The 26947-nt window shown below is 32.9% G+C and overlaps 1 protein-coding gene across 2 annotated transcripts in view; it reads left to right on the top strand.

The window, feature by feature from the left end:
* LOC126885901 (uncharacterized) overlaps nucleotides 1-23370 on the top strand; it is a 45937-nt gene extending 22567 nt beyond the window's left edge. Inside the window, exon 3 of one of the 2 annotated variants that reach the window (XR_007698507.1) lies at nucleotides 2607-6979. Coding sequence is in view for 1 of the 2 variants with exons in the window: in XM_050652723.1 (XP_050508680.1) it covers nucleotides 23222-23284 (63 nt within the window). In the remaining variant the exon portion in view is untranslated. Of the gene's footprint in view, nucleotides 1-2606; nucleotides 6980-23221 lie in introns of those variants that run through there. The other variant, XM_050652723.1, reaches the window with a different exon arrangement.
* Nucleotides 23371-26947: the final 3577 nt, after the last annotated feature.

The following is a 26947-nucleotide window of genomic DNA, read 5'->3' as shown; positions in this document are numbered from 1 at the left end:
TGGAGCATGCAGAGTATCTAGATTAGAACATGTACCAAATGAGGAAATAAGACGACGGACAAATAGTTTATATTCCACGGTTGACCATATAGAAACAAAGAAATTGCTATGGTATGGTCATGTTATGAGGATGTCAGAGGAAAGATGGCCAAAAAGAGCATTAAATTACACACCCATAAATAGAAGAAGAAGAGGAAGGCCTACAGAAACATGGAAGAAAGGCATAGAACAGTCTATGGCAGATAGAGCTATTGACGAAAACGAATGGGTGGATAGAAAACGATGGCGGGCGAAATGTGGGATGCGGAGGAGACCGTAGGAACCCCACTACTTATATGTATATTGTAGACTGCATATAGATTGCGTATTATGGACCGCATATTGTAGAGTCCTTTACGTTTTTTTTTTTCGTCGTCTCTTCTGTTATAAAATTGTAAAAGTCAGAGATTAAGAATATACCAGAAAGAAGTTCCAAGAAGCAAAGTTTTCTAATTAAAATAATTATGTATTATTATTATAATCAAAAATGAATAACCATTTTCAATTTCGTTGCAACACGAAACTACAGCCGCATCATCATTCCAGTTCAACGTGTTTCGTTGCACGTCCAACGTGTTTCGTGTTTTATAGTTTCGTGTTGCAACGAAATTGAAAATGGTTATTCATTCTTTATTTACATGTTTACTCTGATTGTAGTACTAAGGAAACTATTCTCGTTGGAACTTTACCACGCTGAGCAGACGGGACGTGAATTATAAATTGTAAAATTCCCTCATCTTCTTTAGTCTCAGCATCCGTTATGGCTTGTAAATTGTAGAAGCCTCGGAGGTGTTTCCAGAGAAGGTTCCCATTGTTTTCAGTCTGGTAGGATGTATAATAACATTTATGGATGTTGTTTTATGTGCTATTAGATTGAAAACTTTGTTTTTTTATTTTTATAATATATTTTGTATCTGGGACTTATCGCTTTTTTTTAATTATGTTAATGTTTATAGTACTGAATAGATAATTGAATAGTCTTTTAAATGAGCCATCACAGGACTCCTATTCTCGTTTTAAAAAAATCATCGATTAAGTCATCACGCTCAGATGGATGACGTTGACGTCACTAGTACTATATACAGGGTGGGCCAAAGAAAAGAGTCCATCTCGATATTTGGCAGTAGTTATTAGATTATATCTCTAATAATATATCAACGAGAAAAATCTGGACATAATTAGTAGAACTGTTCAACGCTACCTATAGTATGGGAATCATCCCTAGAGAAATGTTGACATCAGCATTTGTGTGTTTGCTAAAGAAAGTGAATTTCAAAGAGTGCAATGATTCTCGAACCATAAGCTTAAGGGGATAGGCGCGAAATCTTGGTACAATGTTATTTAAATGCATTCAATTTTTCTCACAATAAAACACTGAAAACTTTTGTTTTCTATACTTCCACAAAATTTATTATTTACAACTATCTGACTACAGCTGTTTCGGCAAAGTGCCTTTTTCAAGTGATATAATTTACAATGTGTTTGCCTTTTTAAGTCTCTAACTGAAGAGGTTGAGGAGTGGGGAGCTGTTTGTCTCGAGTTGGTCATTCAGAATTATATCTGTATTTTTCAGTTTATTAATTTCCATAGATTCTAAAAAAGATAGCTTAAGGTCTTTATTTTGGATATGCAGAATTTGAAACGCTTCATTGAAAGAATGATTATGATCTAGAAGGTGAAGTGCGTATGTAGAAGTGTCTGTTTTTCTATTGTTGAAAGCCCTTTTGTGTTCTGCTATCCGTTTGCCAAAAGTTCTGCCAGTTTGACCGATGTACGTTTTCGGACAGTCACCACAAGTTAGTTTGTACACATTCGTACATTTGTACATTTGTACTACATCGGTCAAACTGGCAGAACTTTTGACAAACGGATAGCAGAACACAAAAGGGCTTTCAACAATAGAAAAACAGACACTTCTACATACGCATTTCACCTTCTAGATCATAATCATTCTTTCAATGAAGAGTTTCAAATTCTGAATATCCAAAATAAAGGCCTTAAGCTATCTTTTTTAGAATCTATGGAAATTAATAAACTGAAAAATACAGATATAATTCTGAATGACCAACTCGAGACAAACAGCTCCCCACTTCCTTCAGTTAGAGACTTAAAAAGGCAAACACATTGTAAATTATATCACTTAAAAAATGCACTCTGCCGAAACAGCTGTAGTCAGATAGTTGTAAATAATAAATTTTGTGGAAGTATAGAAAACAAAAGTTTTCAGTGTTTTATTGTGAGATAAAATGAACCTCCATCAAGTAACGGTCGAATCCATCAAGCATTCATTTTTTTCGAATCCTGAGAAAACTAATAAGTATTTTTGACAAATTTAAACGCTGAATGAAAGAGAATATTATTACCAAGGGCTGAAAGTCCCTGAAAACTTCTATAATGTTTATTTAAAAAAGTTACAGGGGTGAAAAAAAATGAGAAAATTTAGTATGATTTTTAATTTCAAATATTTCATTCCAAAGAAACTTTACTACTCTGACAATATTATTTTGGACTGTCAAATGAATATTTTTTTATTCTTACTACATAAGTAATATTTTATTTTGTTTTAGCGTACCTACTCCTCCTAGGGCCTATTAAATTACGAGGATATACACCTATTCAGATTACAAACATCGAGGAACTACGAATGGATAATTGATAGGAATTTACTTTTGAGTTAAACTAGTCAGATAAACTTACATATATTATTATGTATGTATGTATCAAAAATAAAGAAGATCTATAATGTAACTTCAGTTCTTGCAATAAGACGTTTGCTATAATACGTTTAAACAAAAGTACTCACTTTAAGATAGTTGTTGTAAACCGTTTTTTCGCATTTGAAGGGTACAGGGGAAAACAAGGAATGTCACTTTTTCATGAATTTTGGCTTTTCTCGCCATGTGGTAGCAAAAACTGAGTACTATCGACTAGACTATCGATTCAGAGCAATAACCAGAAAGATCAGTCAATATAAATTTTCTAAGAATATGTATCCAGGCGAAGGACCAGGATTGTCCGCAAGCCACTGAACAAAAATATGGATGTCAGCAGTTTTTTGGTGCACTATTAAATTAATACATTGATGTAGATTAATATTATATAAAGATTATTGTATAAGAATTGCTGGAATTCTGCTAAGAATCTCCTAGATAGTCTTTAGATATCATACGAATTAAATCTTTATTGGTGTTTATCTCATTATGTATAAAATGTGACATTTCTTGTTTTTCCCCTATACCCTTCCTTTGTGTACCTTAACCCGGCATTGGTCGCTAGGTAGGTTGTTACGCGAGTGGTCGCGCGTGAGATTTTCTCTCACATATCCAACTTTTGCCTTTCTTTACAAAATTTTACAAAAAAGATGAGGTTTCATCAACGATAAAGCCATCTGCTTTAAAAAGACACGACGTTTTTCTGTTTTATTACTATTATCTTTATATAAAATGTGACTATTGATGCCGCCATTGAAAAATATATGGTAAGTGACCATCTACAACTAACCCGTGAAACAAAATATAGGATTTTCATATCATCGACCACATCCACGGCGCCTTTTATTACATCATAAAAGGATATTATTTTAGGTTTTAGGGGGGGGGGGGGAAATAAAATTTATTTTTATACACAGTTGGTGACGCCGGTGGTCGCTTGATGAGAGAATCTCTCACAAGAAGCGCACTGACTCAACAATATGGTGATACTAAGTAAACTGTGTCACTATCTGAGCGGACGAGTCTATTAGATTGTCGAGGGAGGATAGTTAGGAGACTAGAAGGAACTACAGCGCGTATAATTTCCAGGAAAAAAAGTTGTGCGCAATTTTCTGAAACCGTGAGAGAAAATCTCATATAGCGACCACTGGCGGGTTAAGAGCGTAGGCGCAAAATTTCGGGCCAACGCAACGTTTTTAAATGCATTCTTTTCGAATCCTGAAAAATCAAATAATAGTCCATTCTTTCACGGTTTTTGCTCTAAATTTTAAAGAACCGCTTGGATTGACATGAAATTTGGCATACGTATAGCTTACATGTCAATGAAAAAAAGTGATATTGTGCCGATATGTGCTTTTGCCCTGGGGGTGATTTTCACCCCCTCTTGCGGGTGAAAAAATATATGTCCAAAATAAGTCCAGAAATGGGTAAACTGACTAATTCTAAGTAACTTTTGTTCTATAGAGCTTTTTCGCCAAGTCAACACTTTTCGAGTTATTTGCGAGTGAATGTGTTCATTTTTCATCAAAATAACCACATTTTTAGACGGTTTTTCGCAAATAACTCAAAAAGTAATTATTTTGTCGAAAGAACGTTCTTAGCAAAAATATAGCCTATAAAAAAGTAAAAAACATGGTGTACACCTTAGGTCTCTGGATCTCGTAGAACCAGAGTTATAGCCAATGAAAAATAGATTCATATTCACCAAATTTCAAAAAGAGCGTGTTTAAAAAGAGCTTTATTTCTGGTTTTACAAAAAGTTTCTAGCATTAAATTTAAGCAAGTTACTTTCAAAATAAAGTTGGTCCCTTTTGTTTTTGCAAAAAAAATCGGGAAGACCACCCCCTAATTAGCAACTTAAATGAAATTAATCGTTACCGCTCCACAAATTATTTTACTAATGTTGTGTTTATATGATCTATAAATTTCATTGATTTAAAGTACTTATTTTTGAAAAAATTTGGTTTCAAAATAAAATTTTTAAAAATTTAAATTTTGAAAAATATGTATTTTTTCAAAATAACTTAAAAATTGTTAGAGATACCAAAAATCTCGAAAAACAAAAAAAGTCAGACTTGCTTTTCTGAATATCATGTATTTTTTTGTTTTTATGTTAAACAAAAATTGATTGAGATTTGGTGTTTCTAAATTTGCATACATTCGTGATCAGTGACTCGTTCAACCCCTTTTAACTACAGCCCTTTCAGTAATAAGGACTTTAAACCGATGAAACTTACAGATCATATAAACAATATATACACGAGTCAAGAAACTTCTGAAGTCGTAACGATTAAGTTCATTTAAGATACTAATTTGGGGATGATTTTCTCGATTTTTTTACCAAAACCAAAAGGGACTAACTTTATTTTGAGCGTAACTTGTTTAATTTTGATGCTAGAATTTTTTTTTATAAAACAAAAATGAAGCTTTTTTAAACACTTTAAATAAGTTGTAATGAGTTTTCCCAGAAATGTGCTTCATTTTTGGTTATTTCACGTTAAACTATTCCATTTGGAATTTGACGAATATGAACGTATTTTTCATTAGCTATAAGTCTGCTTCTACTAGGTGTAGAGACGTGATATATACACCATTTTTTAAAATTTTTTACAGGCTATATTTTTGCTACGAATGTTTTTTCGACAAAATACTTACTATTTGAGTTATTTGCGAAAAACCGTCTAAAAGCGTGGTATTTTGTTGAAAAAATGAACAAATTCACTGACAAATAACTCGAAAAGTATTGACCTAGTGAAAAAACTCTATAGAACAAAAGTTACTTAAAATTATCCAGTTTATCCATTTCCGGACTTTCTTTGGACGAATATTTTTTCACCCACAAGAGGGAGTGAAAACCACCCCCAGGTCAAAAGCACATATCGGCACAATATCACTTTTTTTCTTTGACTTGTTAGCTATGTGTATGCCAAATTTAATGTCAATCCAAGCGGTTCTTTAAAATTTAGAGGTTTTGCAATATTTTACCGTTAAAGAACGGACTATAAGTATTTTTGAAAAATTTAAGCGGAGAATAAAAAATTACATTATTATCAAAGGCTGAAAGTCCCTGAAAACTTCTTTAAGGTTTATTTTAATAATAATTTACAAGGGTAAAAAAACAAAGAGAAAATTTAGTGTGACTTTTAATTTCAGATATCTTATTTAAAAGAAACGTTTTGTTTATTCTAAGGGACTTTCGGCTATCGGTCATAATGTAATGTTTCATTCTGCGTTTAAATTTTTCAAAAATATTTATTAGCTTTCTCAGGATTCTAAACAATGTATGCATTTAAAAAGCATTGGTCCGAAATTTTGCGCCTACACTCTTAAAACAAAAAATAATCTAACTGGCGTCCATTGGAAAGATAAATGTTTTATCCGTTGTGTCATTTTAGTCGTGTAGTAATTTTATTGTAATATTTATTATTGGTCGTCCGCTATAACTTTTCCCATGCGTCACGATTCATTTTCAGTAGTAATAACCCAATAACATTGATAATTGTTCGAAAAAAATTTATAACAGATTTCGAAAGCTTGTTGCTTGGAAACAGACCGACGCCGTAGGCGGAGGTCTGTTGCCTGTAAGCAACAAGCTTGAGAAAGTTGTTAAAAAATTTTTGAGCATTTATCAATGTTCGAGGGTTATTCGGATAGAAAATTTTTTGCTGGTTATGAAAAAAAATACAAAGCAGAAACAATTTATTTAAATGTGCAATTAACAAAGGAACAATTAGAAAAATTTAATGAAGATCCAGACATGTTAGTTTCTATAACTGATGAAGATGTATTTCAAATCGTGACATTTTGAAATATTGAATATTTGAAACCTCAAAATCGAAATGAAACGAAATGTAGGTATCCATAGCTGCATGATTGAGTGAAAACAGCCCATGGGATCTGTTTTCAGTATAATGTTGGTTTTATTGGTTGTATTCAATCAGATGACCACAAATTAATTGATTTCATTGGATTTCAAATTGAGCAAAAAATTTTCAAACAAATTAAAGTGAAACGTACGCCGATGTGTGTAGTATCTAGTATACAGTATACAAAATGCATGTATATACACATCGACGTTCGTTTCACTTTATGTTTTGACTTTATTTTTATTTGAAAATGAATCGTGACGCATGAGAAAAGTTATAGGGGACCAACAATATACCTAACACAGCTCAAAGAATGTTACACAGTTACGAAAAATATTAATAATAAAAAATGATTTTAGGTTATACTAGTTTATTATTGTGCTTTCATTGCTTAGTTACCAACTAATATAAGTTATTTTTAGTTCCCAATACTTTTTATATTAGTATTTTTACTATTTCATTTGCGCAATTCTTCCAAAGAACTGAAATGCAAATGAAAATGAAATGGAACTGGACAAAACATGGAAAGGTGGACGAGAAACATTGTACATTGGAGACCACGCGAACACAGTTGTAAGAATAAGACCACAAAAATGATGGCTAGATGACATCAAAGCAAAAATGGGGAGAAACTGGCACCAAACAGCACAAAACAAATGGAGAACTCATGGTGAGGCCTTTGTTCAGGAGTGGTTGGAAACAGGCTAAAGAAGAACAAGAAGAATAGTGTAACATGCCCGTGCGGACATAAATTATTACCTATTATTACCCCTGGTTTTACCCAAGGTACTCATTTTATTCAGGCTGAGTCGATTCGAGGTTTATAGACATTTAAAAATGTCGAGATGTTCTCGCTGGCGCTGGGTTTCGAACAATGACCTACCTGTGTGGAAGTCAGACATACTACCGCCTGAGCTATCCGGGCCCTAAATATAATAAATTGTGAAATAAAAAGTGATGAAACTATTAGAGGTAGGAAATTATCAGTAGTAATTATTGCACAAGAGCTCTAAAATTATCGAATTTTTCCCGAGTGACACTTTAACGTAATTAAAACTGTCAAAGTGTCACTCGGGAAAAATTCGATAATAATTTTAGAGATCGAGTGCAATTTGTTGCGATTATTTCTTGAATAAAACTGTTCAAAACCAAAATTTTATTGTAATTTATTTATGTAAGTACAAATTAGTACAATTAAACACACAATTGTTATAAATATTTGACAATTAAAAGTCATGACTTTAATAAATTTTAAAACATTAATTGTCATTAATGTCACTGAATGTATTTTTTTATGGAAACGAAGGGCATCTGACGTAATATACTTGACGAAGGGGTATTATCAAAAATTATCGGGGGTAATAAGACAAGTGCATCAAAATTATTGATAATTTTTCTTGAAAGCGTATTACCTAAAAACGACTAGAGTTCATTTTCATATTTTGGCGAAAGAGCCCGACTCAGAAGGAGGACGGTCTGCTTACAGAGCAAGTACAAACAAACACAGCCCATGCAGTACCTGATATCGAGATAGCAGATCAAAACCAAAATAATAAACTGACCAACCCAGCCACAAGATAATAGATATTGGATTCCACTAAAGCACTGAAAAACAATAAAGGGATTAACAACATACCAGCTGAAATACTCCAAACTGAAGGACACATACTGATAGATAGATTGCAGAAACTGATAAGAGACGTGTGTAACACAAAAGAAATTCCAGGAGACTGGAAAAAAGCAATTATATGCCATATCCACAAGGGAGACACACTAAGCTACAAAAATTATAGAGGCATATCCTTACTCTATGTGAGTTATAAAATGTTTACGTGGATCATAAACCGAAGATTGAGCCACTTCAGAGAACAAATCGTAGGAGAATTCCAGGCCGGATTCAGACCAGGACGGTCTGCAGTTGACCAGCTGTTCAACGTGAGACAAATATTAGCTAAAGCCTGGGAGCACAGCATAGATATCTACCAAATATTTGTAGATTTTCGACAAGCCTATGATAACATATATAGAGATAAAATATATGTAATTATGCAAGAATTTGGTATACCGAGTAAATTGCTAAAGTTATTTCAAGCCACCATGACTTACACAGAAGCGCAAGTACGAGTTCAAAATGAATTGACGATCCCTTCCAGATAACTAAAGGGCTAAAACAGGGAGATGGGCTGGCACAATGGTGTAAACTTGATAAGGAGAACCGCAAGAGACATCACAGAACTATACAGTATGGTGCCGATGTCTGGAATAAATTCGATATTTCGCAAACGGCGACTTTAAGGAAAATCCCGAAACAGTTCGATTTTTATTTTTAAATTACGATATTTTGGTATATATTTCATGCGTGTGACGTCATTCGTTTATTGACGTGATGAAGTAATCGATGATTTTTTAAAAGAAACTAGGGGTCGTGTGACAGCTCATTTGAAAGATAATTCAATTCTGTATTCAGTAATATAAATATTAGAATAATTTCTTATACACAGTGTCCAGAAAATTTTTTAAATTAAATTAATTGACAAATAAAGAAGAATGTATGTAATTTATTTAATTCAAAATATATTTTACTGCTATCAGAAACAGAAAAAAATGTTTATTTTTAAATTAAATGTTTAAACTTCCAAGAGTCTGGTGGTTGGCGGGAGCTGGTGGGAGCGGGAGTGGGCACACAATGCTTGTTGTCAAATAAACATTTTTTTTGTTTTTTGACAATAGTAAAATGTACTTTGAATGATACATTCTTCTTTTTTTTTCAATTAATTTAATTTAAAAAAATGTTTTTTGTACACTGTGTATAAACAATTACATTAATATGTATAGTACTACATAAAGAATTGAATACTGTTTCAAATAAGCTATCACACGACTCCTAGTCTCATTAAAAAATCAAAGATTACGTCATCACGTCGAAATGGATGACGTCACTCATATTAAATATTTGCCAAAATATTGTAAATTTAAAATAAAAATCGACCTGTTTCGGGATTTTTCCTTAAAGTCGACGGTTTACGAAATATAGAATTTATTCCAGACATTTGCACCATACGGTATGTGTATGTGGAGCTTAAAGAAAATGCGATAGAAATAGGTCTGGCTATCAACGTAGATAAATCAACGAAACTTTCAGAATTTAAAAATAGACGACGCTAATATACGCCCTGAGCTTCGCTGGTGGCGCTCCTGGCGGATTACTAATTCAACTTTCACCGGTAATTTTTAAATTTATTATTTAATTGTTATCGCTTAATATTTATAACGCAAAAATTAATAAAATTGTAATCGGTTTTTTTTTTTTTAATTTTGCTAATCATTTTGACGTTCTATTGATAAAATATGAATTTCTTACTTCGGATACTTTCACAATTATCGTGTAGATGGCGCTAAGATTAATTTATAATTACATATTACGGAACATTAAAAAACTTAAATTCAGTATTTAAAACGTAAGTATATTTAAGGTAAAAATATAATAATATACCACAGCTTTGACCAACTAATATTTTTTATAATTAATGTTTTTACTTTTAATTTTCAATTAATCACTTTGACAATTATGTCAAATTTCCGGTAAAGGTTTACAGACTTGCCACTACTGGCGCTCGCGAATTTGTAAATATCCCCTCTACGTACGAGCTCACGCAGCGTATAGAAGTAGTAGAATAGCTCACAATGGCGGTATAGGCTCGTTTTTTTATTATTGTATTTAATTAGAGAGTAATCTCCACATATTAATATATTTTTCAAATTGGGCTCTGTACCGCCATTTTCTATTATATTACGAATACGTGTGCCAAATATCTCGAAAAAATATTCAAAATTACAGCCGCAATCTTAGAATGCGTTTTCGCTACCTGTTGATCGCTACTGTTTCCTCTTAATTCTCTATTATGTGTCATTCGGCTTATGTGGTCGTTCCATTCTACTCTTCTGTTTTTACCCAGTTATTAATGCTGTTTATCTTGCATCTACTCCGTTTGTACACACACCCAAACTTAATATGGAATCATGTGATATTTCTTATACCCTATTCCACGAACATACGCCTGTTTTGGATTATTTCGACAACGAATATTTTACTGTGCAAAATAAGAAGAACGAAAGTAAATTGCAAATTACATTGTTGTTTATTGGAATAATTATCGCCATTTACTCCCGTACTTCTTATGTTGCACAGTAAAATATTCGTTGTCGAAGTAATCCAAAATAGTATGTTCGTGGAATGGCCCTATCTCTTCCGAATTTAAAAAAACAAACACACAAAATGTAAAATTATATTTATTTTAAAGCAATTGAATAACAAATACATAACAATTAAATATACTCCATTAAAAGTTACATTTTTTAAGCCATACCTTGCATTTGTCAGAGGAGTGAATTTTATTTATTTAATGTGTAGGGGGGATCAGTAGAAGCTTAAGTTCAAGTTTTTGGGGTCGCCACCCTTGTACCCCGGCCGCCATCTTGGAAAAAATTGTGTGCAAAGGGATTTCGCGCTATATCTCGTAAACTACCAACCCTACTGGAAATCTAGTTAAACATAAAATGTAGCAAATTAAATTTTCTACAATTTTATTTTTATTACTTTTTATCGTCAAGTGACCAACAAAAAAGATATAATCACAAATATGTAAAAATATTCTTTTGGAGGTTATAACTTTTTTTCAGTTCATTTTAAAATAAAATAACATTTTAGCAATTTTGTAAAGGGTTTTTCAGCGAATAATTTCCACTATACATTTGTTTAATTCTATTTATTTATATAGGTGTGACAGCGCTCCAAACTTGACCAGATTCTCGAATGCTCATAGGGATATAATAAAAACAAAAGTTAGGCTTACTTTTCTATCTATATATTTTTTTTATTCATACAATTTATTATGATTTTAACATTCCTATGCTATTGTTAATCTATTTTTGACCTTTCTCCCCACTATAAAACTTGTAACCCGAAGCATATATAGAAACGGCCCAAGAAGTTGTTTGAGGACAAATTCGCCGGATCAGAAGAAGAATGACGCGACCGCATATTGCAAAATTCTTAAGAAGAGCAAAAAACGAATTTTTGTTATCAAAATCATAAAGTATGATCAAAATTAGCCATTTACCACACCGTGGTTAGGATCTCGAGATATAAGCGTTTTTGGGGTGTGCCGCTTGTTTATGAAGTAACATAACTTTTTTCCTGTTGTATGTTTTGACTTAAAATTTTCCAAAAAACTTCTTCATGAATTATATTTTATTGTTGTGTTGGTTAAAATTATAAACTAAAAAGTTTGTCACTCAACTTTTTGAAGTAAACATGAAACTAACGAAATATGACGACAAAATGTTTTAAAACTAACAACTCCTCTTTTAATGTGTTTAAATATTTAGGACAAATCCCATTGTTATCTACATACACTTCAGAGATTAAACAGTAAACTTTTCAAAAGGAAATATTTACAGCGACCAATGATACAGCGAGGTTTTGTATAAAATTTGATTTTTGAACATATTCCAGCAAATCTAGATAAAAATAAACTTCATATTAGGATTCAGCGACCTCGAAAACATAAAAATGGACCAACATTGGTCATTCACCTTAAATTTGATTTTCGTGGTTGGCATAAAGATGCCATTAGTCCAGCTGCCGCTGGACTAATATATAGATAGAAAAGTATTTTTTTTTTATTGTATTACTATGAGAATTCGAGAATCTGGTCAAGATTGGAGAGCTGTAAAACCTAGATAATAAATAAAATTAAACAACTTTATAGCGAAAATTGTTTATTGAAAAATACTCTACAAAATCGCTATGATGTTATTTTATTGTGAAATGAACGGAAAAAAGTTATAACCTCAAAAAAGAAACTTCTTACAAAATTTTTTCATATTTTTATTTATAACTTCTCTGTTGGTCACTTGGCGATAAAAAGTAATAGATATAAAATTGTAGAAACATTAATTTGCTACATTTAATGTGTAATTACATTTTCTGTTGGATTGCTAGTTTAGAAGATATAGCGCGAAAACCCTTTGCACCACTTTTTCCAATATGGCGGCCGGGGGACAAGGGTGGCGACCCCAAAAACTTGAACTTAAGCTTCTACTTAACCCCCCTACACATTAAAAAAATAAAATTGACTCCTCTAAGAAATGCAACCTAAATGTAACATTTTAATGGACTAATATTAATTTAACAAATTGAAAGTAGTTGTTTTAAAGTTAATAGCATACAAAATTTCAATGTAAAACGAATAATGTTTAAATTGTTTTTATTTTTTTTTTGTATTTTGTGGTAGTCAGTGTTATCACCTCTAGTCCTTATGCAAGCTTCAGTTTGCGTGGGCACGCTCCTAATCAAATTATCAACATTTTGTTGTAGTACGTTGCTCCATCCTTTAAGAGCAGCTTGTACTAGTCTTGCGGTGTTTTGTGGATTATCCCGGCGAGCTCTAATTTGTCTTTTAAGCATATCCTACAAATACTCTATAGGATTAAGCTCGGGTCAGCAAGCAGGCCACTCCAAACAAGGGATACGTTCTGCTTCAATGATGTCTGTAGTGACTCTAATGGTATGTAGAGGTCCATAACCATGCAATAAAATTAAATTTTCTCCTGTTGCACCTCTCCAGAGCCTGACTACAGGTTATCAACATACCAGTAAGCAGTTAAAGTTGATTGGATGAAAATTAAATGAGTTTTTTTACGGATCCAAATTCCTCTCCAGAACATTACACTTCCCCTTGTTTATTTGTGAACAGACCTGACAGTTTTTGTTCTTGCTTATCTTCCTCGACCTCTAAGTACACGATTTGATGGGCCATCTGATTTTACACAAATCCTGACTTTTTTTGAAAATATCACATATTGTCAATTCCCAATGTTCCAGTTTTGGTGGTGAAGACACCAATTTAGGCAATCAATCTTGTGCTGCCTGGATAACTCTGGAACCCATAACTGTTTTCTGGTGTATACTTCTTGGTACGAATTCTTCTTCTTATCGTTTCAACTGAAACGGTTACACCTGTAGCTTCCAAAAGTTGCCTTTGGAGCTGCAGGTGAGAAATGGTTGGGTGTCTTCCAGCTGATTGGATAATTAAATGATCTTCGAGAGCCGTTATTACTTTTGGCGACTTCCCCTTGCTTTATTTTTGAGCATTCCTAGTTCCTGTTACCTAGCATAGGTTTTGGACAGAACGCCCTGTATTACGTCTAGCTCTACAGCTATCTCCCTCTGAGAACATTACTTTCTCCACAAGAGCAATAATCTTTCCTCGTTGTAAGTTCTATAACCCCACATCAGGCATATTTTCGTTTTTGGACGCAAAAGTAAGTTTATTTATTTTCGTTCAATTTGCAACTTAAGCAAATAACCTATACCATACCGAGCTGTACTATCCGATTATCTTATATATTTGTTTATTTTCAATAAAAACCTTTATTCTTTGCAACAATAAAAAGTTTTTTCAAAAGAAATAAATATTACTTTGAAATACATGGTGATTTCATATAAGTTTGGGTGTGTGTATATATGTGCACTTCTAACTCTATCCCATAGTGTCATACCATCGATTTTCCGAAGGGTTTTCATCTCTGCTGTCTCTAGCATTATTTGTGTCCTGTATGTGTTAAGTCGTGTTTCTGCCGCGTATGTCATTATTGGTCTGATGACTGTTGCGTAAATTCTGCCTGTATTTTCTTTTCCGATAATATACAGTGTGAAATGCATTTATGGAATAAAACACCCGTCGATTTTTAAATAAAAATGTGCACTTTTTAAATATAAATTTAAATGTACAGAGCGATTCATGCAAGTCTAGCAGAATCCATTCAAGTTTTAGTTTTATTGGAACACCCTGTATATTCTTATATTTTTAGAAGCTGCTTAATAACCTGATTTCCACGAACTATATCATGTAGCGTGTATTATGAATAATACAGGGTGAAATTTTGAAATTATAAAGTATTTAAACCACTCATGGAATAAAATTGTTTATGTCCTTATTTTAGAAAATTATAAAAAATACTGGGACACGTCATCTTTTAAATTGAAATGGGCGCTTTTCAAACATAAATTTAAATATACAGGGTGATTCACGCAAGTACGGCATGGTTCATGATCTCTAGTTTTAATGGATTACCCTGTATATTTTTATGTTCTTAGAATCTACTCAGAATCTCATCTCAAAAAAGTGTATTATGTAGGGTCCATTATGAATAATACAAGGTGAAATTTTGAAATTATTAATTGCGTGAAGACATTAAATACAAAACCCAAATACTTAGTTTAGAAAATGTATGTATTTATGGAGCCAATTTAAAAAATAATGCCATTATTTAAAGTATGATACAATTACTAATTTCAAAATTTTGTGTAGGTGTTTAATATCTTAACGAAAATTATTCAAAATTTTAAAATTCCACCTTTTATTATTCAGAATATACAGAACAGAATACACTTTTTTGTGAGGTTGTTTATAAGATTCTAAAAACGTAAAAATATACAGGGTGTGTCGTTAAAATTAAAGATCATGGTCTATGTTAGACTTGTGTAAATCACACTGTATATTTAAATTTGTGTTTAAACAGTGCATATTTTAATTTAATAGTTGACGTATCGTAGCCTTTTTTCTGATTTTCTGAAATAAAGATACAAACAATTTTATTCCATAAGTCGTTTCCACACACTATAATTATTTAAAATTTCACCCTGTATTATTCGTAATACACCATACATGATATTGTTCCTTGAAATTAGGCTGTTAAACAGCTTTTAAATATATGAAAATATATAGGCTCTTCCATTAAAAATAAAGCTTATGGACTATGCTAGACTTGCGTGAATCTTGCTGTACTTGCTGTACATTTAAATTTAGGTTTAAAAAGCGTATATTTATGTATAAAAACGGAAAGTTCCTAGTGGTTTTTTATTTTTTAAAACAAGGACAGAAATAATTTTATTCAATAAGTGCCTTCCGCCCTATATTATATTTCTCCATATTATTTCATTCTTATAACCTGTAATCTGTTTGCTTTATTCACTTGATCTTCCAATTCTCCTTCAAGCTTTGCGTAGCTACAGTATGCGGCAAAGTATACAGTACTATTAAAATGAACATTGAAATGCTTATGATTATTTATATATTTAGTATACGCTCTGAGCTTTGCTGGTGTCGCTCCTAGCGGATTAGTAATGCAACTTTCACCGGTAATTTTTAAATTTATTATTTAATTGTTATCGCTTAATATTTACAACGCAAAAAAGTAATTAAATTGTAATCGATTTTTTTAAGATTTTGCTAATCATTTTGACGTTCTATTGATGAAATATTAATTTCTTACTTCGGATACTTTCACGATTATCGTGTAGATGGCGCTAAGATTAATAGATTAATTTATAACTACATATTACGGAACACTAAAAAAAATTAAATTCAGTATTTAAAACGTAAGTATATTTAAGGTAAAAATATATACCACAGCTTTGATCAACTAATATTATTTCTAATTAATGTTTTTAATTTCAATTTTAAATTAATCACTTTGACATTTATGTCAAATTTCCAGGAAAGGTTCCCTGAATTGTCACTATTGGCGCTCACGAACTTTTAAATATCCCATCTACGTACTAGCTTACAGCGTATAGATGATGGTAGCCGTGCAAATATTATTCACTATGACGTTCCCGATAAAACAGATGTTAAAGATGCCCTCTGGCACGAAAAAAATCTTTAAATTTAGTTCGCAATTCCGGAATGCCAGAGGGTGGATCAGTCTGATTTCTTTAGCATTCTGTATGTGCGTATCAGATGGCGCTAGTTCTGGTGAGTGGCGATCTCCCACTACGATCGCGGGGTGTAATGCTAGTTCGCCTCCATGTGGTGCACCCTGGGTAACGCTAAATGAACTAGCAAAAATTTGGCGGCAGACGAACGAAAAACAAAAACAATATCCTGCCAACATCACAGATCACAAACAGAAATCTTATCTATACGTAAACATACGATGGGAACAACTAAAGGTTCTTCTCAGAACCAACTGACTAGAGATCTCGGACAGTGTATCCGAGTCTGTCACCTTAACATCGAGGGCATAATCCAGGCAAAATGCCAAGTGTTGCAAAAAATCCTACACGATAACGACATTGACCTGGTTGCCATACAAGAGACCCATACTGAAGACAAAGTCCAGCTTGATTTAAGGGGAAAGATACCTGGCTACGATTTACTGGGAGCCACCTATGATAAACATTACGGCGTCGCAACCTACATTCGCTGCAATATAGAAAATGGTTTCCTACTTTCTGCTTCAAATGAAAATAATATACATGAAGTAGTCACCAAGATTGGAGATATTACCGTAGTTAACATATACAAACCTCCACCCACTACATGGAACCCAGAAGTGCTAAAGACTCATCCACATCCTACTATATACATCGGCGACTTCAACAGCCACCACGAAATGTGGAAGTACACCACGAATGATGAAAATGGGGAGGCACTAGTAGAATGGTCCGAAGAGCAAAACACATACCTAGTTTTTGATGCCAAAGACAGAGGAACATTTAAATCAGCTGCATGGATAAAAGAATATAACCCAGACCTATGTTTTGTCTCAAAAGATACCAATGACAGACCACTAACAACTGCGAGAAGTGTCCTTGCAGACTTCCCACATATTCAACATCGTCCGGTGCTTATCACCATCGGAATATCAATTCCAATAATTAGATCATATCCTCGACCCAGGTGGAATCTTAGAAAAGCAAACTGGAAGAAATTCTCTGAACAACTAGACCGGACCTTGAGCTGGGTCCCTCCAACCAGCAAACATTATGAGAGGTTTGTGGGCGCAGTAATAAGTACTGCCAAGAAAACCATCCCTAGGGGGTATCGCAAAGAATATGTGCCTGGATGGACTGAAACATGTGAAGACTTATACACGAAGTTTCTCGAAAGTGGTGACCGAGAAATAGCCGATGAGCTTTTACACAACATCGATACAGCTAGACGCCAAAAATGGATAAAGACTGTCGAAAACCTTGACTTCAAAAAATCAAGCAGGCATGGTCCTTGTTGCGGAAAATTGGAGGAGCTAACCAGCTGGAATCCAGAGAGTCTAAAATGTCTCCTAACAAGGTTGCCTCCCATATAGTATCTCTATCCAGAGCTCTACGAGATCGAACACATACTACCAACGTGAAAAGAGACTTAAGGGCATTAAAACAAATGAACAGAACGAACTCCGAATATTCAGCAAGAATACTTATTTCTGAAATCACACATGCGCTGAAAGAAATGAAATCAGGTAAAGCACCTGGCTTTGATGGTATCCATCCAGAGTTCTTGATACACAGTGGTGCATACACGAAACAGTGGCTTGCAATGTTCTTTAATGATATACTTCAGTCAGGTAACATTCCTTTCTCACTTAAGCGAACAAAGATAATTCCAATTCCGAAACCGGGCAAATCAAACGATAAGCCAGAAAACTACCGCCCCATAGCTCCACTCAGCATGGCATATAAACTATTAGAAAAGCTTCTCCTCAACAGAATTAGTCACAGGATACTAGAAAATGTCCCCATTGAACAAGCTGGCTTCCGCCCTCATCGAAGCTGTACGGGCCAAATGCTGTCATTAACAACTTTTATAGAAGCTAGTTTTCAAAAGAAACAAAAGACAGCAACAGTATTTATAGATCTAACAGCAGCATATGATACTGTTTGGAGACAGGGATTAATATATAAACTGGCCCGCATTATCCCCTGCAGAAAGATAATTAACCTCATTGACAACATGCTGACCAACAGAGCCTTCCAGGTTATAATGGGAAAGGAGACGAGTAGACAGATAAAACTTAACAATGGTCTTCCACAGGGTTCTGTCCTTGCCCCTTTACTTTTCAGCCTCTATATTGCTGACATGCCTGAAACCGAATCAAGGAAGTTTGGATATGCTGACGACTGGACCCTTGCAACAAGCCACCAATCTTTAGAAACTACAGAAATCACTCTCACGAATGACTTATCCATCCTCAGCGAATACCTTAAGAAATGGAGACTACAGCCAAGTACTACAAAAACTGAAGTATCAGCTTTTCATCTAAACAACAAGTTGGCAAACAGAGAATTGCGAGTGTATTTTAATAACAAGCTGTTAAAACACAATAAATACCCGAAATACCTTGGGGTTACTCTAGACAGAACGCTCACATTCAGAGAACACCTGACGAAAACAGCAGCAAAATTGAAAACACGCAACAATATAATACAGAAACTCTGCGGCACTACATGGGGGTCCACAGCATCAACATTAAGATCCTCTGCTCTTGCCCTGATATATCCGGTGGCAGAATACTGTGCTCCAGTGTGTCTAAATAGCAGGCATACCCACCTGGTCGACACCCAACTAAACCGTACTATGCGTATGATAACAGGCACAATTAAGCCCACCCCTACAATGTGGCTACCTACCCTTAGTAATATAGCCCCACCCAACCTACGCCGCGAACATGCATTGGTTAAAGAATATAACAAAATAATGGACAGTCGCCAGCTTCTAGTCCACAACGACATCCCCGATATTCTTGGAAACCGTCTCCGATCCAGGTTACCCCCTCTACAGTCTGCTCAAGCGCTGCAGCAATCCAACTTTGACTTAAATACCAGATGGAGAGAAGATTGGGAAAGTAGGACAGATCCGCATTATCATAGTCTACCGGACATCATAGGGAAACCTGGCGAATTTGAACGTCCCCGTAAGATTTGGGCAGCCCTTAATCGAATTCGAACAAACTGTGGAAGATGCGCCGACTCCCTCCACAGATGGGGTAAACTCCCCTCACCTTCTTGTGACTGCGGCGCTGCAAGACAGACGATCGGTCACATTGTTCAGGACTGCCCACGCAGAGCATACACAGGCGACCCTATAGACTTTGTAATGGCAACCGAAGGGTCAATCGAATATATAAAAAAATTGGACATCTGTTTGTGATGCATTGTATAATGCATAAATCTAAATATATTCTGTGATATACTTAAGCCATACGCTAAATAAATAAACTACGATCGCGTAGTATTCGAAGAGATTCCCTGGTCGTGTGACAAGTTGCCCCGACCTGCTGAAACCATTGTTGGTTTTAAGCTTGGACCCCTTTTTGCGACCTTTACCGTATGACCGAAAATAATACTGCACGATAAAAAATTTTTCTGCAAAACTGGGAACCATCCTGAAGCATCTAACATTAAAATGACATTCACACACGTTACAACGACGTTCGGTAACCACTCCGGGCCTCGATTTTTGACCCTTCGCTTCGTTATCGAACGTATTCGCTACGTATACTAAACAGATACGAAGCGAATACGTTCGATAACGAAGCGAAGGGTCAAAAATCGAGGCCCAGTACGTTTAGGCACATGACACATTCAAATTTGAGGCATACGTATTTCAATACTGTTTACTTTGCCACGTGCCGTACATAGTGTGATGCAAAAATATTTAAACTAGATGACTTTTGTGCTATTATCTGACTATCCAGCTGTAATTTATATCTGAGTAGATAAGATGTTAACAATCCATGCATTTGGTCTTTTTTGGGGAAATTAACATGTTAAATTTTCTAAAGGTTGTATTTAGTTTGTGCAGTATACGTTGCAAATCATCTTCACTCTGCTATATTATTATTGCTTCGTCTGCATGGCAGATTATTATTTATTCTAAGTTTTTTTTTCTCCCATTTCGTATCCTTTTTTAGTTCTTACGTTTTTATTAGTTCAGCCATGAACAGGTTGAATAATAGAACAGATTGAAGAACAGAGGAGTCAGGCAATCCTGACCCCTGCCTCATCTTATTGCCAGATTAAATTGGGTCTATCAGTCTTCTTATTCTTCTTCTTTTACTGCTATTGTGTTGTTCTGGTAGATATTTTCGATCGTTTTAATTATTCCTAGAGTTACCCTTCTTGCGTACAATAAATGGATAACGTCCTTTAATGTGACTATGTCAAATTCCTTCTTAAGGTCCACAAAACATAAATATGCCGGTTTGATTTGTATTCTAATGATTTCTCTTGAACTTGCCTTTTTATAAAGATAGCGTCGGGGCATCATCTTCCCGACCTGAAACCTTGTTCTTCGCTAATGTTATAATTTTATCCAGTTTGTTTGTTATCAGTTATCACTTTGGCTGTTGATTTTAATGTTTTGTTTAATAAATTAATTCATCTGTAATTCTCCGGGTCCGATTTATCTTTTTTATTGAAGATGGGTATTAGGATGGTTGATCTCCATTCTTGTGGTATTTTGTGGTATTCTATTTTGTTATTATTTTTTGTTAAATTTGAAATTTGGAATAGTCTTGGCTGTTTTGTACTTATCGTTACTTTATACTCGGTACAGTTTTGTATGTTCTACTGTCTTTCTAATCTGCTTAAAATGTAGAGTTTTCTGTCCCATTATATTAGTCACAGAACGTCGTCGTCGATACAAACTCTAAATTCCGATTTTTGAAGATCCTTAGGTTTTTGTTATTCTTTTTTTTTTGAAAAATGGCCTTGGCAGAGCCAATTAGCCAGACTTGTTTGTGATTGATTGCAGATTCATAGTCATAAATTTCTTATAAACATAAGTACATTCTACAATATTATTTTTATAGATACATTGGTACATTGTGTAGCTTTTTTTTATTTTGTTTTTTTTTAATTATTTTACTGTTTTTTTAATATATATTTTAATTTGTGCGAAACACTTTTTTACTTCTTTTTTTTTCTATACTTTTTTAATTTTTGTTTCTATTTTTTTTTCTTTTTTTTTATTTATTATTTTTTGTTATTATTTTATTATGTGTTTTTTTACATATTATTTTTTTTTATTTTTTCAAACCACATTAACAAATTATGCTTATTATATTACGTTTAAAACTTGTATTTACATAATTTAACATGTTTATAAATGAGATGAAGAATTTCCATATCATTTGTAAATATTAAAGTATTAGTTTATTGGGAAAAAACATTTTAAATCTTTTAATTCCTTATAAAGGTCGTTTATGTTATTTATGTTTAAATGACATTCTAATATGACATGTGTTAGATCTCCGATTTTGCCACAAGTACAATTGGGAGTATCTGACAAGCCGATTCTATGCATGTAATATGGCGTAAGAGCATGATTGGCTCTCAGCCGATTGATGGTCTTTATAAAATGTCTGTTATATTCTGTGTAAAACCATCTTTTTGAGAATATCCTAGGGTTACAATGAGCAAAATTTGAGCCAGTATTACATTCTCTGTAATGCAATTGCCAATTGTTTTTAAGTTTTTGTCTGCTAAAAGTATCAATATCTGAAGCTGGAATTAAATTTTTGTTTATTTTTTCTCCGATCACATAAGCTGATTTAGCAAAATTGTCAACTATTTCATTGCCTTTTATTCCCGAATGACCCTTAATCCAAGCAATTATTACATTTACTCCTAATTGTATAATTTCACACAGAGTTTTAAGTATATTCAATTCAATGTGGTTTATGTGTTTGACTGTTTGAATGTTAATAAAATTAATCTGTCCACCACGCTTTTACTGTCAGTAAATATAACATAATTGCTAGTTGGATTCAGTAGTACATACTGAACAGCAAACATTACTGCTATCATTTCTGCTGTGGATATTGAGCATTCAATAGGTAGGCTATATTGATGATGGTAATTTTTATTTTCGTGGAATACTGCACAGCCCGTTCCATTTGCGTCTTTTGACCCATCGGTAAATATGTACTGAAAATTTGACCATTTTTCTCTGATAAGTATATCAAACATATTTGGCGGTAAATGTGAGTTTAAATAACATGTTTTAACCTTGTTAGAAAATAATGTTTTTGTCATTGCACTGTAGTAAGTGTTATTTTTGTTATTCCTTGCTTTGTGTTACAGCTATGTGACAATATGACAGTGTGACCACTGTGACAGTGACAGCTTTAGTTGACATACTACTCTGATACGTCTAAATGTGTAAAACAATCAATATGATAGTTATTTATGATATAAGTGTTAACAGTACACGTTTAAGGCACGCATGTGAAAGTTTGCAGAATGAGCGAAGCGAGTTCTGCAATTCACATGAGTGCCTTAAAAATGTACTTTTTAACACGCATATCATACAATATTTTTTCTACAAACGTAATTACAGGACAATATCTACAAAAACTTTTACTTGAACTTGACTGACATTCCATTTTATATTTTTTTGACATTACATCAAAATTGTCTATACGGTCAATACGAACTGCAGTGCCATAAAATTTTTAAAGCACTAGTGGCTTAAAGTTGCATTTGTAACGCTCGTGTATGGAGTGCTAAAAATTGCATTTTTCACACGGTTGTAGAAAATATACATTTATAGGTTTCTATCTCTAAATTTCCCACCTCTAATTGTTTCATTTATTTTTATCTCACAACTTTATATGCTTTCCATCTTTTGCGTTATTTTGCCGGTTCTTAGCTTGCTTATCACTGTATAAATAATACACAACTCTTTGTTTATTATTGTACTAAATATTTTGAATGAATATCTATATCGTATGACTAATCAATACTTTTATTTTTAGAGAGACACGGATGACCACGTGACCAGTAAGAATCACACCGCTGAAACGAAACTTTTAAAATAAAAACGATTAAAGAATTAAAAAACGATATTATTTGATTAAAAATTTTTAATACATTGATTAAATTTACTGTTAAATTACCGAATGAACTATTTTTTTTTATTCAGAGACCTTACCTTACAACATATTTTGTAATATTCTATTATTTAGTCCATGTGATGAGGTCGGTTCCGTATAAAATATTTCTATACTGGATTCGCTCTGACGAGATTCACTTTGACACATTCGGAATAAACAACATACAACACAAGAATTCCTACTTCACACTATAAACTGCTAAAATCAACTTAATCTGTCATTAAAAAAAGAAGAATTATTTGAAATAGTGGGAGTGTATCACGGTTATTAGACTTTATTACGGTTGCCTTGACCGACGGTGGTGGGGAGACTTATATTTTTGACTTTACGTCACAAGAGTACACATTCCCATATTTTTAAATGATTTTCGATCATTGAATGTGTGTTATTGTGTATATATGTGTATTATTTGTCTTATTATGAAATAATAAGACAAATAGTACATTTTATCTTATACCGGGTGGTGAATTTTAAAAAGGGCCATAGGAAACTCTATGACACTCTATTACTTTTAGAATGTAAAATTCTAAATTGTTGAATTCCTGCTTCCCTAATTATTTTACATTAAAAGTCATGAGAGAATACTTGTAGAGAATTAAAATCTGTATTAAAATCAAAAGTTAAAATTGTTCTACGATTTAAATGCATTCCAAAATTTTGAAAAATATGATACATATGCCACAATAGGTATGCGTGTAAAAGTTAGGCCACATGTTACTATTTAACTGACAGTGCTCACACCATTGACTGAATAAAAAATCTTTATTATTAATACTTTCTCCGCAACTGAGGGTATCTTATCAACTGTATTGTTTTTAAACAATAGATGATAAAATAAAAATATTGACAGTTCAAAAATGTGAACATTATTGTATTGTGTGTGGCCTAAGTTTGGGCTGAAAACTAAAATGTATTACATTTTTACAAAATTTTGGAATATGTTTAATTACGTAGACCAATTTTAACAGTCGTTTTCAATACAGATTTCAATCCTCTACAAATAGTTTCTAATGTCTTTTGATGTAAAATAATTAGGGAAGCTGGAATTCAACAGTTTAGAATTTTACATTGAGTTATTGCAAAATTTTGACGCATGTCAAAATTCTCAATGTGTATTAATTGTATTCATTTTCTTCGAATCCTGAGAAAACTAATAAATTTTTTTTGAAAAATTTAAACTCAGAATGAAAGACTACATTATTACTGAGGGCCGAAAGTCCCTGAAAACTTCTATAATGTTTATTTTAATAAGTTACAGGGCTGAAAATAAAAGCGAAGTGTGATATTTAATTTCAAATATTTCATTCAATAGAAACCGCTTGTTTATTCTAAGGGGCTTTCCGCCCTCAGTAATAATGTAATCTTTATTAATCTTGCGTTTAAATTTTTCAAAAATACTTGGTTTTCTCAGGATTCGAAAAAAATCATATTACGATTCAAATGACAGTACACTCTCGTGACGTAATCGCACCCTTAATGTTCATTGGTTAGTCGATCTAGGCAACCGTAGTAATGTCTAAGAACCGTGGGAGTGTATAATACTAATCTCATAAAATTCTGTGAAGTTTATTTCTACAAAATATTTTTATGTTGTACTTACAATAAATAATTTTCTCATTTTTTATCAATATATTATAATGGTGTAAACAAATAATTAATTATTATTGATTAGCGTAAGGTTTATGTTATTTATGTCTGTTTACTATTAATAATATTGCCTAAGAGCAGGTATGTTTCTGATCCGGTTTCTTTGCGGTTTAGTATTTAACGATATTCACTTCAAATAAATAAATAAAATAAATCCGAATGGGGCTGAGTGTAGGCGCAGAGTGCAGGGCGGAATTTTTGGGCAGAGATTGTTTAAATAATTTTTTTAAACAAATTCCAAAGATCACCTGTTTTATACAGAATAGTTTAGGTTTCCTGGATCGTCATTCTAAATAAAAAAGATCTCTTGTCATTTTTCCCAAGACTTGGCATTTTTCGAGTAAATAAGCAATTGAAAATCTGAAAAATGCGAAGATATGCATTTTAGAGGCTTAAAAATTCTTTTAGGCTATCGACGAGGAGGTATTATCAAAAAAAAATTTAAAACAGTTTTTCTCGGTAATTTTTGAATCCATTTAGCTGAAAATAGGTACACACGCTAAGTAAAACATTTAAAAAGGTATGACGAAGAGCTGTACCCAAAATTTTCTTAAAAATTTTTCCGACAATAGGGAAAATTTTAGAAAAATTGTGATCTGATAATTTGTGTACATACTCCTTGAACAACGACAAACATCGTTCTATAATTTTTTTTTCGAATTTAAAAAAAAACGTTTCCGACAAAAGTATCAGGTTATAAGTAGTTATATTATAAATCAATAACTCTAAGAGTCCGACAAAAATATTGGGGCAAATCCAAAGTCGGACAAAAAATTTAATTTTTATTAATAAACTATACTTTGACATTATGCTGGGTTCGGGCATCCCTTATCTTTACAACCATTTTTCCGACAAAAGTAGTAAGTTACAAATAATTATATTCTTAAAAAAAATGTAATTATCTGACAAAAATGTTGCGGCAAACGAACAGAAAACTTAATTCTTTTAGGCTATCGACGAGGAGGTATTGCCAAAAAAAATTTAAAACAGTTTTTCTCGGTTATTTTTGAACCCATTTAGCTGAAAATAGGTACACACGCTAAGTAAAACATTTAAAAAGGTATGACAAAGAGCAGTACTCAAAATTTTCTTAAAAAATTTTCCGACAATAGGGAAAATTTTAGAAAAATTTTGATCTGATAATTTGTGTACATACTCCTTGAACAACGACAAACGTCGTTCTATAGTTTTTTACCGAATTAAAAGTAAACATTTCCGACACAAGTATCAGGTTATAAGTAGTTATATTCTCAATCAAAAAATCTAAGTAACGGACAAAAATATTGGGGCAAATCGACAGTCTAACAAAAAATTTAATTTTTATTGGTAAACTATACTTTTAAACAATGCTGGGTTCGTACATCCCTTATCTTTACAACCATGTTTCCGATAAAAGTAGTAAGTTACAAGTAATTATATTCTTAAACAAAAAATGTAATTGTCTGACGGCAAACGAACAGAAAACTTAATTCTTTTATGCTATCGACGAGGAGGTATCAAAAAAAAATTTAAAACAGTTTTTCTCGGTTATTTTTGAACCCATTTAGCTGAAAATAGGTACACACGCTAAGTAAAACATCTAAAAAGGTATGACCAATTTTCCGACAATAGAGAAAATTTTAGAAAAATTGTGATCTGATAATTTGTGTACATACTCCGTGAACAACGACAAACGTCGTTCTATAGTTTTTTTTTTTCGAATTTAAAAAAAACATTTCCGACAAAAGTATCAGGTTATAAGTAGTTATATTCTAAATCAAAAAATCTAAGTGTCCGACAAAAATATTGGGGCAAATCCAAAGTCGGACAAAAAATTTAATTTTTATTAATAAACTATACTTTGACAATATGCTGGGTTCGTGCATCCCTTATCTTTACAACCATTTTTCCGACAAAAGTAGTAAGTTACAAATAATTATATTCTTAAACAAAAAATGTAAT

This window comes from Diabrotica virgifera, chromosome 1, assembly GCF_917563875.1.
Source record: "Diabrotica virgifera virgifera chromosome 1, PGI_DIABVI_V3a".
Taxonomy (NCBI): domain Eukaryota; kingdom Metazoa; phylum Arthropoda; class Insecta; order Coleoptera; family Chrysomelidae; genus Diabrotica; species Diabrotica virgifera.
Note: the sequence above shows the minus strand (reverse complement) of the source record. Positions and strands in the feature narration are given on the sequence as shown.